Source organism: Lacerta agilis, chromosome 10 (assembly GCF_009819535.1).
Source record: "Lacerta agilis isolate rLacAgi1 chromosome 10, rLacAgi1.pri, whole genome shotgun sequence".
Taxonomy (NCBI): domain Eukaryota; kingdom Metazoa; phylum Chordata; class Lepidosauria; order Squamata; family Lacertidae; genus Lacerta; species Lacerta agilis.
In genome coordinates, this window is record NC_046321.1 from 29,683,741 (window position 1) to 29,698,068 (window position 14,328).

The 14,328-nt window shown below is 40.5% G+C and overlaps 1 protein-coding gene across 1 annotated transcript; it reads right to left on the reverse strand.

The window, feature by feature from the left end:
* Positions 1–5,513: 5,513 nt before the first annotated feature.
* PHF5A (PHD finger protein 5A) lies at positions 5,514–14,254 on the reverse strand. The gene is made up of 4 exons (XM_033162752.1): positions 14,076–14,254; positions 12,135–12,158; positions 9,303–9,469; positions 5,514–6,017 (listed from the first exon to the last, which is right to left on the reverse strand). Exons 1-4 carry the CDS (start codon positions 14,125–14,127, stop codon positions 5,928–5,930), a joined length of 333 nt encoding a protein of 110 aa, XP_033018643.1. The 5' UTR covers positions 14,128–14,254; the 3' UTR covers positions 5,514–5,927.
* Positions 14,255–14,328: the final 74 nt, after the last annotated feature.

Below are 14,328 nucleotides of genomic sequence, written 5' to 3' on the forward strand. Positions count from 1 at the left end.
TCACATAACGAGTTTAATCCTAACTGCGCTTACTCGAAAGTCCACATTTCAATGTGGCTTGTTTACTCAAAAGCACTGTTCATTACTGAGCTGTAAGGCTGCATTCTTAAATATACATGCTTGGAAGTAAACCTCACTGAAATTAATGCAACCGCTGGGGGCATACCATGGATGATTAATTAATATGAAATGAAATATTACTTGTATCAATAGGATAATTTGCCCTATATTATTAAAAATAAATTTTGACATGTTTTAAATCTGGCTTACTATTCCTGTTGTTCATTGTGCTGCTCACCTCCATTCCACTCAGTGGGACGTTTGTACTGTAGTTTCCTGTGCATAGTAGGAAAACTTTGTGGATTGTGCCCAGAGTGAACATAACAGCTCCACAAGTTAAAACAACGAGTTTGTCCAACAGGAAGTTAGTAAACCTGCTAATCCAGACAACAGAAAAGTAGGACAGAATTAATATACAATTACACCAATTTGACTTAAATGGGACTATATATTATGTCTCTATCTTAAACACACTTAATGCAAGGCTTTTTAAGTTCAAATCTCATTGTCCAGAAGACTAAATAGAGCGCTCAAAAGGATGTTTTTCAGATTTCATATAGTCAACTCAATCTACATCTAGTAAAATGAAATTACAGCAGCATTTCTATACACATTTACCTGGAAGTGTCTTATTGAATTCAGTGGGACCTCATTTGTTCCATAAAAGTAAATGGACCTTAAGTTCCTTTACAGCACAGTTCTATTAGAACTACTGTATCTTAAATCCTGGAAGCTCATATAATTAGAATGTAATAAATGTACCGCCCAGTATGCAATCTAGCCTAACAGGTTATGTTCTATATGAAGGCTATATGATCATCATAATCATTATGTATATTAATAGCAAACTCACAGTTGCTGAGTTACAACGGCTATGTACTGGTAGCCAAAATGGGGCTACTGAAAATACAAGAAGTAAAAATATCAACATGCTTGAGAAAACCCAAAAATAAGCAAAAGTAGGGAAAAATAATTATATTCATTGTAATAACATTTTGTTGCAGGCCCCACTTGTAATATCACATTCTTTTGCCAACATATTTGGTTGTTTATTAGGCAGACAATGTTCCAAACATTTAAATAAAGGCAATGAATTTCCCCACACATCCTGAACTGTCCACTGACATACAGTACTATGTAGAGATGCCTCAATCATTAATTTTTCCATGGTTCATGTGCTCTTTTTACAAAGGTGAAATATTATATTCCAGTCATCAATGTTATACTGTACTTGAAGGAATACATGCACCCTGAACCACTATGCATGTTTATGAAAAAACGGATCCTTGTATATTCAGTAAGGCTTGCTCCACAATACATTGAAATGCAGCACACACGTCTATTCTCAGATATATCCGTCAATGACTGCATCCATATTTCCACGATGTTTTCATCATTCGTATCCATTTGGAACCAGTCAGGGAGAGTTAGGAAGACAAACTGAAATAGAAAACATTTTCAGCAAAGACACACAATTTATTATTAAATCCAGCAATTCCTTATTTTGCTTCTGGTATACCAGCCTTACATTAGACTGACCAGTCCAATTTCAAACTGACACTGGAATTTATGTAGATTTTCTAAGAGTGCAATATCCTACACATGTCTACTCAGAAGTAAACTCCACTGACTTCAGTGGGATTTACTCCTAGGTGAGTATAGGATTGCAGCCCAAGATTACATTTTAATTATTGATTTTAAATTGGATGAAATTGTTTTGGCACGTTTTTTATTTCCCAGGCATATGGGCAGCCCTAATGGTATTTTATTATATTATTAAATCAGTTTTTAGTATTTAGTAATTTTATTATTGGATTTTTTATCCGTTTATAAATGGCTTTGGAACTTTTTAGTGGAAACTAACACACACATTTAATACACTTTAAAAATAATCCAGAAAACTTGAAAGTTAATATTGCTGCCGATGACTGAATAAATCCTATTCATAGGAGAGAAAAACATTCCTTCCACCATACTAGCTTTGCTGTGAGTTTTTAATACCAAGAAAGACCAGTCAGTCTATAATTAGGTGTAATTAGCACTTAACTCATTGCCCAGCATTCTTTACCTTCGCATCACCTGACACTTACAATCCAAGGAAATTAGTTCTTTCCTGCCTTTCAAATGAAGAAACAGTTTGACAAGGAGCAGTTACTCACCATGAAGGTGCAAAACACAATATATACTACAAAGTCAGACTTATTCATCTCAAATCATCCTCCAATTTAGTTCTCTATATCTTAAGACTGGAAGGTGAGAGGTGTGGACTTTTGTGAGGGGAGGAACAAGCCATTCTCCTCCACCCCCTTCTTGATTTATGGCATGAATAATAGGGCACCTGTGGTTATCCAGATATTATTGGACTACAAATTCCATCCCTGTCCCTCCTGATGATTGATCGTGCTCGCTGGGGATGATGGGATGTAGGCATCCAATACCATAGATTCCTCATCCATCCTTTATGTCCATTTCCCTGAGTTGACTTACCAAGCTGGGAATCATGGGGGCAACTCTGTTTTTCAGTCTTTATGCCTTCCCTCAAGTGCTCACCTGACTTGGGAAAACTTGACCAGGTAAGATAATTGCTTCCTTGACAAGTATAGCTGGGATGGCAAAGTCTGAGAAGCCATGAGACAGAAAACTACTGAGTTGTTCACACCTATTTTAAGATGGTTACATGTAAGACTCAGGAAGATGATCAGGCATGTGATACGCATGATATTACTAAGGGGCTATTATGGGCCATTCCAGGTCTCCTCACATGACCAAATTTCAGCTTAGTAGTTATGACTCCTTTCTTGGCCTAAACAAAACATTGCAAGTTTTATTTTCATAGGACTTGGCCAGATATGCATCTAATGGGACACAAAGGAATAGATATGAACAATTGAACATAACAATGCATTTTAAGCAGGGCTAGTTGAAAGGTACATAATATATTCTCAACACCAGAGAGCACAATTTACACAGACCTTCATGCAAGTTATGTTGTGTGTGGGTTTTTTTTTTTTTTTTTTTTTACAAATTGTATTATCTCATGTTGCAGGACCAACATGAGTACAGCATCCATACCATAAATCTTTGCTTCATTATTTCAATACAATAATCTCACAAGGCAGGCTTTTGGCTCCATTTTCAGAGGAAAAGCCAGGCTGAAATATAGTGACTGGATTTGGGATTGGTAAATGCAAGTTCAAAGAGACTATTCTCCACAGAGGCTGCACTGGTTTTTAAATCTTTTAAAACACTCTTTAAATTTTGTAATTGAAGAATAAGGAGCCTATGCCATTAGTAACTACACATCAAGTGGTACAAGCTTTTGAGTGCCAAGGTCGCTAAAAGTAGTGCACACTGTATCTTGGTAACATTGGTTTCCCTGGAGATTTACTAATGTAGGCCTGCATAATTTGTAATCCCTCAAGTTGAAAATAGCCCACCAGCCACATTATTGTGGCATGCCAAGCAATCCCCCATCCCAATTTTTGCAGGTCCAGGAAGGAAGTAAAATCAAGTTTTTTGAGCCCCTAGATGGCTGCCACATGCGGCTAGTGGAACGCATCCAGCTTGGTGATAAGACAAGATGTTTAGTCTCATAACAAAAAGTTGCAAAGAAATCAGAATAAAATTCTTATCTGAGCAGCCTGCTTTACATTTTCACTTTTGTTGGATTCTTAGGCATTAAACCAATCTCTCAAACCTGGGTCCCCAGATGCTGTTGATACCAGGACCAGTGGTCAGGGATGATGGGGGTCGTAGTCCAACAAGTTTGAGAAAGGCTACATTACACAAACATATATCAACTTTAAGATATCTGTGCCAAGTAGAAGCAAAACTCATTAACAAGACAGTAGCTCACATTAAAAGGAATGTCACTTCTCTTTGTATCAAATATTTTAGTCAATAACATAAACAGTAGACCAAGGCAAGACAGAATCCACAAATCATGTCACAAGTCATGTTCTGAACACTTTTCATGCTTTCACATCTTCTTCTTTTTCTTGCATACACCATTTTCAGCCATTCCATATCATATACCCATTGTGGGGAACCTATGGCCCACCAGTCCTCTCCATTTGGCCCATTAGGTCATTTGGGCTAAGCCATGCCTACCTGCTTTATATCTAATATCACATATGATGTCTGGTGTAGGACAGATAAAGACATGGCTGTGCCAAACTGGGGCTGCAAGCACTACCAATCTAGAGTACAGAGTCTTCATTTTGAGAATTAATGAATCATAGAAGCATAGAATTGTAGAGTTGGAAGGGACTTCAAGGGTCATCTAGTCCAGGCCCTGCAATGCAGGAATCCTGCCCACAGCCACCCCTGGGAGGGCTCAAGCCACCAAACCTCTGGTTAACAGCCAGACATACTGACCCATTGTGGCACTGGTGGCTACATGACTGGATAGATTTGCAATATTTTGCGTCTTGAGTCTTTCCATTCTGGTCCCATCCTCCCATCCAATTGCTCCTCAAAGGTAATACAGTATATCTTATTGGTCCCCAGCACTAGCTCAGTAACAGCCTCTAGAGCCATTACCATTTTTTGTAAGAAGATGAAGAAGAAGAAGAAGAAGAAGAAGAGGAGGAAGAAGTAGATTCACCCGCATTAAAAAAATAGGAAAGGCAAGAAATATTATGAAACCAGCTATAAAAACCAAAATTCCAAAAGTAAGCTTTTGGAGCTAGTACAGGGTATACCGAGACCTGTTCTAGTTATAGCATTTGAGAAACAATGTTATTCATGGCTGTGCTGTAGTGGTGTGTTAATATGCTTTGCCTAGCAGGCACAGTGCACTATGGAATTGAATAAGGTCAGTTAAGAGTGACCTATCTTCAGAAACTTTGGAAGCAAAGGCTGAGGTCCAGGGTTGCGAGTATGTAGAAAGCTTGCTGCTTCTCTTGCTGAACCTGTTCTGTGGAGAGTAGCTTTCTACCATGTAGAGGCACCTTGGTGCTTAGAAGTACACGTTTATTACCACATCTTTTACCACACCAACTATTTCCCTTCAGAGACGACAACTTGTGCATAATGTCTGGCTGTGATCTGGAATCTGGTAATCACAGCTCATAACAATGCCATTTATGGGATGGAACAATAATCTGGGCAGGGCAACACCCATCTTTTTATAGTCTGCTTCTCATGGGTAGGATGTCATTTTCCTGCTGCTGAACTAGTTCTATGTAGATAATTGCACTAGAAAAAACTGGGTAAATCTCAAATGGCAACTAGACTTTTTCAACAGTACAGTAGTCAAGAATGGCGGTTTTACAGCATAAGCATTTCACACTGATGCAAGACATTTTAAGAAAATATGAACTGCTGTTCTTTAAAGCCTTTCAGTGCTGTGGACTTCAAACTTGCCACTGTTGGAGGATATCATTTTATACATATCTAACAACAGAAGCCCAGAAAGAACAATATGGAGAGATTCAGAGACAAGACCCTCCTTTAGAAGACTACTATAAAACTTTATTGATGCATAATTCACAAAGAAGCTGTGGCTTGGCTTACTTCAGAGAAAATATAGGCATGGTCATAACACTAAGTGAAAGGATTCAGTCAACAGAAATTTAGGTTGCTTATCTATAAAGGGGTAGATTGGAAGTCACAGGGGCTGAAATGTAAATCTCCTTCCTCTGAGACACAGATGCAATAAAAATGCTCAACTCCCTTGGTAACATTAGGGACCACTGAGGAATGGCAGGGAAGACAGCAACCTCCAAATTTAGTTTTACATACTAGTTTCTGCAACAAATTTTAAGGACTAAGAACAAATGAGCTACTTTCCAGTAAGATGGTAGTCCTTTTTTAAAAAAAGCATCCTTGCAGTCTCCAGCAAATGCACCATGGTGGAGATGAGATCACCTTTTCTTAAAGCCATACTTTTTTCGCTCATAGAAGAGATCTGTTTTTGAGCTGCCCAGATTGACAATCTTAGGACAGCCATCTCGCTGAAAAGGAACAGAAAAGGGATATGGTTAGAACAAGGGTAATGCTAATAAATGTTATCACACAAGTTACTTCACAGCTCAGATAGGGTGTGCAAGAAAACATTAATCATCACTAGACCTGATTCTGATACACGTACTTAGTTGGTCTCTAAAGTGCTACTGGAAGGAATTTTTTTATTTTGTTTCAACTACAGCAGACCAACATGGCTACCTACCTGTAACTGGCTACAGATAGTTATGACAACCTTCCATTTTACGTCCAACAGAGATTCTGCCACAAAGGCTGCAATTCTAGATACCCTTAATTATTTCTGAGTACAGTATTTTAGGATAGTGTTGCAATTCAATTTTCTCTACCGGGGCGTATGAATTCTACATCCAGAATAAGTTGCACAAAGCTCCTTTATTTAATTTGGCCTTGCTGTTTGGGGCTTTGCAGAATTTGGAGCGTTTTTGCAAAGACAGAGGAATGAAAAGATCAAAGTCATACCCTGTAGACCCATGAAAATCAACAATTTAAGTTAGTGATGGCTGACTTAAGTCCATTGATTTAATGGGTCTACTCCGAGTATGACATGGCTACCCAAAGAAAGCAGGCATGGACAGTGAGAAATATTAAGAGCTGTACAGAGCAAGAAGATTAAGCACTTTGCAAGCCAGACTCAAAAACTTTGCTTCAGCTTTCTGCAGATACATCAGCATTATTTTTAGATTTCTCTTCACCACCATAAGAGCTAGAAAATGAAAAAGCAACAGAAAGCCAATATGTGAGCTCCTCAAGGAGTCAAATAGCATGCTGCTGTTCGACTGTACAGAATTTGATGGGTTAAGGTAGTTCCTGAAGAAAGAACTGATGTTCTGAAATGCACTGAGCTGTAATGAATCTCAGTTGGCACTTTTGAGAAGTTTCTCCATTTTGTATTCTTTCACATTTCTGTGGCACCTTACAGACAGCTACTGGCATGCAGTGTTTGAAACTCCCATTGTGACAGGGAATTTCATTAGTGTGAGCAGCTTCTGAGCTCTGGGCGCAGTACTGCGCCTAAGATTTCATATTAAAAACTGCAGAGTGGAAGGAAAGGAGGACCCTTTTCTGCCTCCCCACTTCCAGCTACTCTCTGAAGACTGGAGAAGAGACCCTCTGAAAAATATTAGGAGGGTAGGGTAGGCAAATGAACATAATATTTTAGCTGCAGTTCATTAATTTTCAGCTTTGTATGATTGTTATAAAAAAGCGAACCTAGACATTTTGTTGTTGCACCCATAACATAGGTTTAAGGTGCTCCTAAATTTAGCTCCTAGCTTTCATATCTCAGTTTCTAACACTACTGGCATGGCAGCTACAGGGTTAGGCAGGTAGAAGATCATTTGCTGTTGAATATGCCAGGGTAGCTTGGATTCAGGGTAGGCAGGGACCACTTATTGTTCCAATAGCTGTTGTGAAGGGATGAAGAAACAGAATGTGGTACAATTACAGCTGGAGGAGCCCACCTTACAGATAATTTTCAGTTACATTTAAGCTGATAGATTTGTGAGCTTTTTGCAGGGTACTGGATTCTGTTCACCAACCCACTCGCTCAACAGATACAATATTTTCCTCAGTTTACACTTTGACACAGGAAATCAATAAATGCCTCCCCAGTCTGAAGTGACACATTTTGTGCATGCCCCATGCCAGTTTTCTGGAGGGGCACTTTCATTACTGTGTGATCAGATGCAAAAGCGGACAGGGCGCCCACACAACTGTTAAAGGTGAAGGAGCCCTGGCCTCTTTTTCACCTGGCTACCCTATTGTATTCACTGGCAAACTTCCCACAATTATAGAAATAGCTTCAGAACCAGTTCCAACTGTACTTCATGGCCTCGCCATTTCAGCACCTGTCTGATTTGGAGAGGATCCTCTTCATAGCATCCCATCTTAACCAGGGTGCAGCAGTACTTTATGCTAAAAGAACCCATTGTTACTGACCCATTTTCTTCATACTGCCCTAGCAGCCCTAGTGCCTTCTTTTCTGTCTACAGCCGAGACGAGTTTATGCACACATTCAACATGCACTCAACTGTAGAATCCAATGTTGATTTACTCATAAAGCATCTATCACACCATAGATGGCTCTAATGTCACAGCATCTCAAACAGTACCTTTAAATGGATGTAGTCAATACACATTCAACTGCAAACCATCAAGCAATGTATATGCAAATTCAAAAAGCCCTTTAAAAAAAACAAAAACAACCTCCTCTTCCCAAGCTCTTCCTACACAGTTAGTATCAGACAGAATGAATTGTCAGCTACTCCATTTTCAAGAGCCACACTCTCTACTTCTGCTTATTTTTCAACTCAAATGCAAGACGGCTGGGTAGGAACAAGGTCACTTCTATTGTCCCTGTGTAGCAACCAGCAAAACAGGTGCATTTCACTTTATAGATAATTGCACTTCTGTGGTACAATTGGAGCAGCGAGGTGAAAAAGGAGAGGACAGGAGCTCCTGCACCTTTAACAGATGTACCTTCCCTCTTCTCTACAATTATTAAAGATGCATGAGCCCTGACCTATTTTTCACAAGGCCACTTTAGAGTCAAGGCATTTTTTCTGTACTCATTCATTGTTAAAACAGTCTGAATCTGCTCTTACTGTAAGGGTTTCTGGTACAGAAGAACACCAGCTCTACTGTGGCAACATTGTAATACCCATCCTCAGACAAAAATATAAGGTGTCCCAAATTCATAGAAGGGATCCTGAGGGTTATCTAGTCTAACCCCCTGCAATGGAGGAATCTCAACAAGTGACATTACAAAGGAATTTGTAGGACTGTGTCATTGGAGAGAAAATCCGATACCATTGCTACTTACAAACCACCCCACCCCAAGACCGCCAACCCAGATTGCTGTTTAGAATATTACTACACTACAACGGCTGGTTGTTGATACTATAATTTTATATTAAAGGTTCAACTGCCAATGCTGATTTTTATTTTTTAAACCTCTGTCCTTGATCTCTTGATCTCATCTAAGGCATGAATGAAATCTATCTACTGGTTTGCAGTCATAAGTTATTTTAGAAGAGTTTGAAATTATAAATTATGTTCGTTTTAGGGCCCTTTTGAAAGAGACAAGTGTGAATAGGCCTTTATTGAAGGTACTGGACATGAGAGCATATAGATATTAGAATATAAGCATCCCAAGATTCAGATGTTTACCAACACATGGGCCAACAATAATATTTAAGAACAAACTATTGCAACTTAGAGAGTGGAAAAATGCAACCCCCCTGTAGCAATCTTACATCTTTCTCCTGGATGGTGCATTCTTTACAGTAGTATGCATCAGAGACACCAGGACCTCCACATATCACACAGCGCCCTTGATAAGACCCATAGTTGCACTCATCACATATGCGCACCAGTGTGCAAGGCCGCACATAAGAGTCACAAATAACACACTTTCCATCACCTGCAAAATAAGTACATGTAATTCAACTGAAAGAAAAGATGCAGACAAGCCACCCACAGAAAGAATATACACAGCATATTAGATTACCGTACCCACAGAACATGCAACAAAAGCAAAGCATCAATGGGGCTTGCTTCCAGGCAGAAGGTGGAGTTGCCACACCCCAAATACAATGGCTTGAGTTGTTTACAGATTAAAGCCCAAGGCAATTGGCATTTCATTGAACTTCTCCATAAACCAGTCTGCCACATTTTTCGAATTTTTTAATCATATGTAACACCAAATCAGTATCTGTGTGCAGGGATGAACACAGAATGCAGCATCACAAATACATCAAGCATACAATGCCAATGCAATCTTCTACACTTGAAAGGTATATTCAGCAATCTTCTTTTCTTAATTTGGCTTTAGGAAAGGCTGAAAGGGCAAGTGCACACATACATAATTGAAGCCATTATCGCTGTAGATAGCTCTTGAGGTATGGAACCAAAGTTAGCAAGTAAGTAAATAGCCAACAGATGGCAATGACAAGCACTGCCAGCCTGGACCATATCCAAGCAAATGACCTAAAGATGAAGAGCTTCATATCGCATTACCCTAGTCCAGGCATAGGCAACCTTCGGCTCTCCAGATGTTTTGGCCTACAACTCCCATGATCCCTAGCTAACAGGACCAGTGGTCAGGGATGATGGGAATTGTAGTCCGAAACATCTGGAGAGCCGAAGGTTGCTGACCCCTGCCCTAGTCCATCTAATCTTTATTCCTACTAAGGACTTGTTTAACTTGCTCTTTCTTTCGTAAGGTGAACAAATTCTTTTTAAGAATGCTGCTGATAATTTCCTGGGTGACAGCTACAATAGACCATCTCATAGTTTCCCCCCAGTACTGCTGTATTTCTAGTTTCAAGGATGGGGCAGGAGTAGGAAGCCATTTCATTTGTGTGGCAAGAAGCCTTGGGAAGCACCCAAGTGCAGCACCTTCTACTCTCTTAATCTGCATCCCTTGGCTGAAAAAGCATCTCTTTCCTGTCTGCAATAGCTTATGCTGTTATACTGTCATTTTATGACCAGCAGAGACAGCATATGTTACCCCAATAGCGATATTAAGAAAAGCCATAATCTGCCTATAACTTCATCCTTTCTGACATCCTTTTATTCTTTCTGACGTCCTTTACTTCTGCCTAGTTTCACCTCAAAATGGACACTAACTAGCCTGGTCGTTATGTGGCCTGAAATTTTGCTTTCACTTTACAGGTACCTGTGCTTTTTAAGGACCAGAGGAACAGCTGCAATAGTGCTTTCATACTTCTTTTGATCTTTGAAGAAGACCCTGGAGTGCAGGGTGGGGATCATTTTTCAACCCAAGGGTTGCATTCCTTTCTGGGCAGCCTTCCTGGAGCTACTTGCCAATGGTAGGTGGGGTGGGGCAAAAGTGGGCATGGCACCAAATTTAAATTTTACCTTTGTAAAATAGCCTAGTTTCTATGCATACTCAATCAACCCTCTCTATCCTCCATCCATGAGTACAAGAGGAATTATCAGAGTTCAAGGACACATTCCATCCAGGCAAGAGCTCCTGGGGTGTGAAGCATGGTCAGTGAGGTGTGTACTGGGGAGAGTTCCAGGGGCCAGGCAGAAAGGCCTGGAATTTAGCCCGAGCCTGAATTTCACTGCCCCTGATAAAGTGCTAATGCATGTGTGACTGTTACGTCTTAAAATGCCAGTAAAGACAGCTGTCCAAGGCATGATGTGGTGCATCAAGAAGCATGAGGCTGGTGCACACCTTCCCTCTGTTCACAGGTGCCTTGCTTTCCTGGTCTGCTTCCTTGAAGTCTTAAGTTGTCAGTGTCAAACTATGGTTTAATGTTACATCTGAAACAGCCCATGGTCTCTTCAGACATTCTAAGGTTGAGAAAAATGTAGCTACAGTAGTACTGTAGCAACACAGACACAAACATCCTTGCTTAAGACTGTAAAGCTTTTAGGAAGCATGAAGTCAAAGAGGGATTGGAGGGAACAGCTGCCATGCTTTGATACATTTTTCAACCCTTTCCTTTCTTCTCTTAAACTCTTACCAATTTTTTTCACCTCTTACAATCTATACTGTATAGCATTGATCCACCATGACTTTATTTTTAAATTATCTAAAGTAAACATATAGGTATGTTGCCAATTTTTATATTCCTTCTCTTCTCTTGGGTTTAGATTTGAAAGTGTTTCAGACAAGTTTAGGTGAAAAGGTGGAGTTTCTCAAATCAATGGCAAGTCTTGAACATTCAAATTGCAGTTCTATACTAATTTGCCTGGGAGTTTCAATGAACATAGTGGGGAAATTCTGAATATGCAGGGTTATAATATAAAAGATGATTATATTACATGTGTAGCTAGAATTTTAAACTTAAAATGACATTACACCCAGTGCTTGTTTTCAGGGAGTACTCAAGAGTACGCACAATCAACACTTTGTTGTTAAAAAGTGTGGCACTTACTATAACAGCTTCATGGTGAGTACTGGCACCTATTTTTCTAGAAAAAGGCACTGGTTATGCCTATCAGTTTAACTGCATTTTAGAAGAGAGACTTTACTCAGCTTGGAAGAATTCTTGATTCACAATATTGGGCTCCAAATCACAGAAGACACACAGTATGTAAAAAGCTATACTCACATTTTTCACATAGTCGTCCAATAGCTGCAAAAAAAAATGGAGAAAAATGAATAACATTCATTTGGAAATTCTGAAAGGTCTACATTATTTCTAGAATCTGTACTACTCTTCAGGATTAACCTCATATTCAGGTGGGGTTAGGTGAACTATGAAAGAATAGTAGGTTTTAAAGGCAATTAACTAAAATGTTTAATAAACACTTAACTTTTGGTATTCCGTAAGAAGATCCTATCCAGACTGATATTCGGGGCTAATCCTATCCATGCTTCGTCAAAGGTAAACTGAATGAACTTTAATCAGTGAGTATCTAGATACAGTAAAGTGGCAGCAAGGCCACATGGCACAAAGTACCTGAGTATTGTTATTTTTCATTCAGTTTCAAACAGTGGGGCCTATTTCCAGGTACATGTGCTTAGGAATGCAACCGTAGGCTTTTACTCTTAATATTCGCAGGACTAAACCTAAAGCAAACATAATCTTTCCTCACTCTGCCTAAAATGTTTTGCCAAGATTTGAACTTGTCATTTTCAAAGCAGCTGTAAGAATGTAATACTCATAGGGAACGAAGGCAAAGAATGCACTATTATGATGAAAATACAATAACAAAGCCTTGTGTCTCATGTACATCACAGGCTGAGAGTGACGTAGCATGATGTAAACTTACAACTGCCAAACATAAATAAGAGGGCAGGAGGTCAAAAGCCTGTAGAGTGGTACCTCAGGTTAAGAACTTAATTTGTTCTGGAGGTCTGTTCTTAACCTGAAACTGTTAACCTGGGGTACCACTTTAGCTAATGGGGCCTCCCGCTGCCGCCGCACCGCCGGAGCACGATTTCTGTTCTCATCCTGAAGCAAAGTTCTTAACCTGAGGTACTATTTCTGGGTTAGTGGAGTCTGTAACCTGAAATGTCTGTAACCTGAAGTGTCTGTAACCCGAGGTACCACTGTACCTGTATGGTAGGAAAATCTTGTAGCAAGTATGATTTAAAAAAATAAATCCTTGCAACTAAGCAGTTAATAAAATATCAATTAAAAGCATGAGTGAGCGGGACATAACTCACACAGGAAACATGTAAAGCTGTTGTACTGATACAGCGTTCATTCCACTTTAAGCAAGTATTTGGTTGCAAGAGGATGTCCCCTTTTGCAGCCCAGCTAGCTGAAATCCTTTTAATTATAGATGTTAGGGATTGATCAGAACTTGTGTATACAGCAGGACTTAAATGCTCTATCTAAAAGCCACAATGATGCAGCAGATATATTTGTTTTTCCATCTAGGGCTGCTTATGACAGCTGCAAGGTTGGCAGACATACACTGCACTGTGTTTAGTATTTGACAAGGCGGGGGGAGGGAGGAATAGTGATGGGCTCCAGAGATGCAATTGTGTGCAATAAACCATCCTAAGGGTCAGCTGGCAGTTGGAGGAAGGGAGAGCCATTAAGGAGCAACTAAGTTATACTGTACAGAACTTATGCTCTAAATTCAGCTATCACGGCTAGCCCTTAAACGGACTAGACCTCATCTGATTTAAAACTCCTTCCAAACTAAAGCCACCAAAGCCTGCGACTATCACTGCATCTGAGGGCACGGAATCCCCCGAGTTCACTGCGGCTGCTGAGATGAGGAGAATGAGGTTTCGCCGGTCCATTTCTGAATCTCCCGCCGATCAATTTCATTGGGCGGCTCCGACTTCAACCACTACGAGCGAGGCCCACGCGCTCTCCGTCCACCTTCTCCGCAATTCCGTTTCAGACGTGAGGCGCCACTGCATTTTACCGTTTGAACCAGGGCAGAAGTCAGTCGAGCCTCCCGCCTCGGAGACCCGGCCGGCTTGGCCTTCCCGGCCGCTGGTCTCCGCTGGTCTCCGCCCGCCTCCCGCGCAGCCCAGGCACCCCGAGGCTCCTTGTCCGAGAGAAAAGGGGAAGGATGGGGGGCCTCACCCACGCCCGCCTGCTTGCGGCAGAAGATCAAATCCGGGTGGTGCTTGGCCATCCCTGAAACCCTTCGCCTCGCGCCGCTGTCGTTACTGGCCTTTCACCTTTGACCCCTTCAGGTCCTGGGGTAAGCGGAGGTCCTACAAACTCGTCCACCTCCACACAAACCGGCTTTTAATTTCCTTTCGCGCGCTACCACGTCGGGTTACAAAACTCGAATATCCCGCAAATAAATAACGTGTTTCTTCGTAGCCCTTAG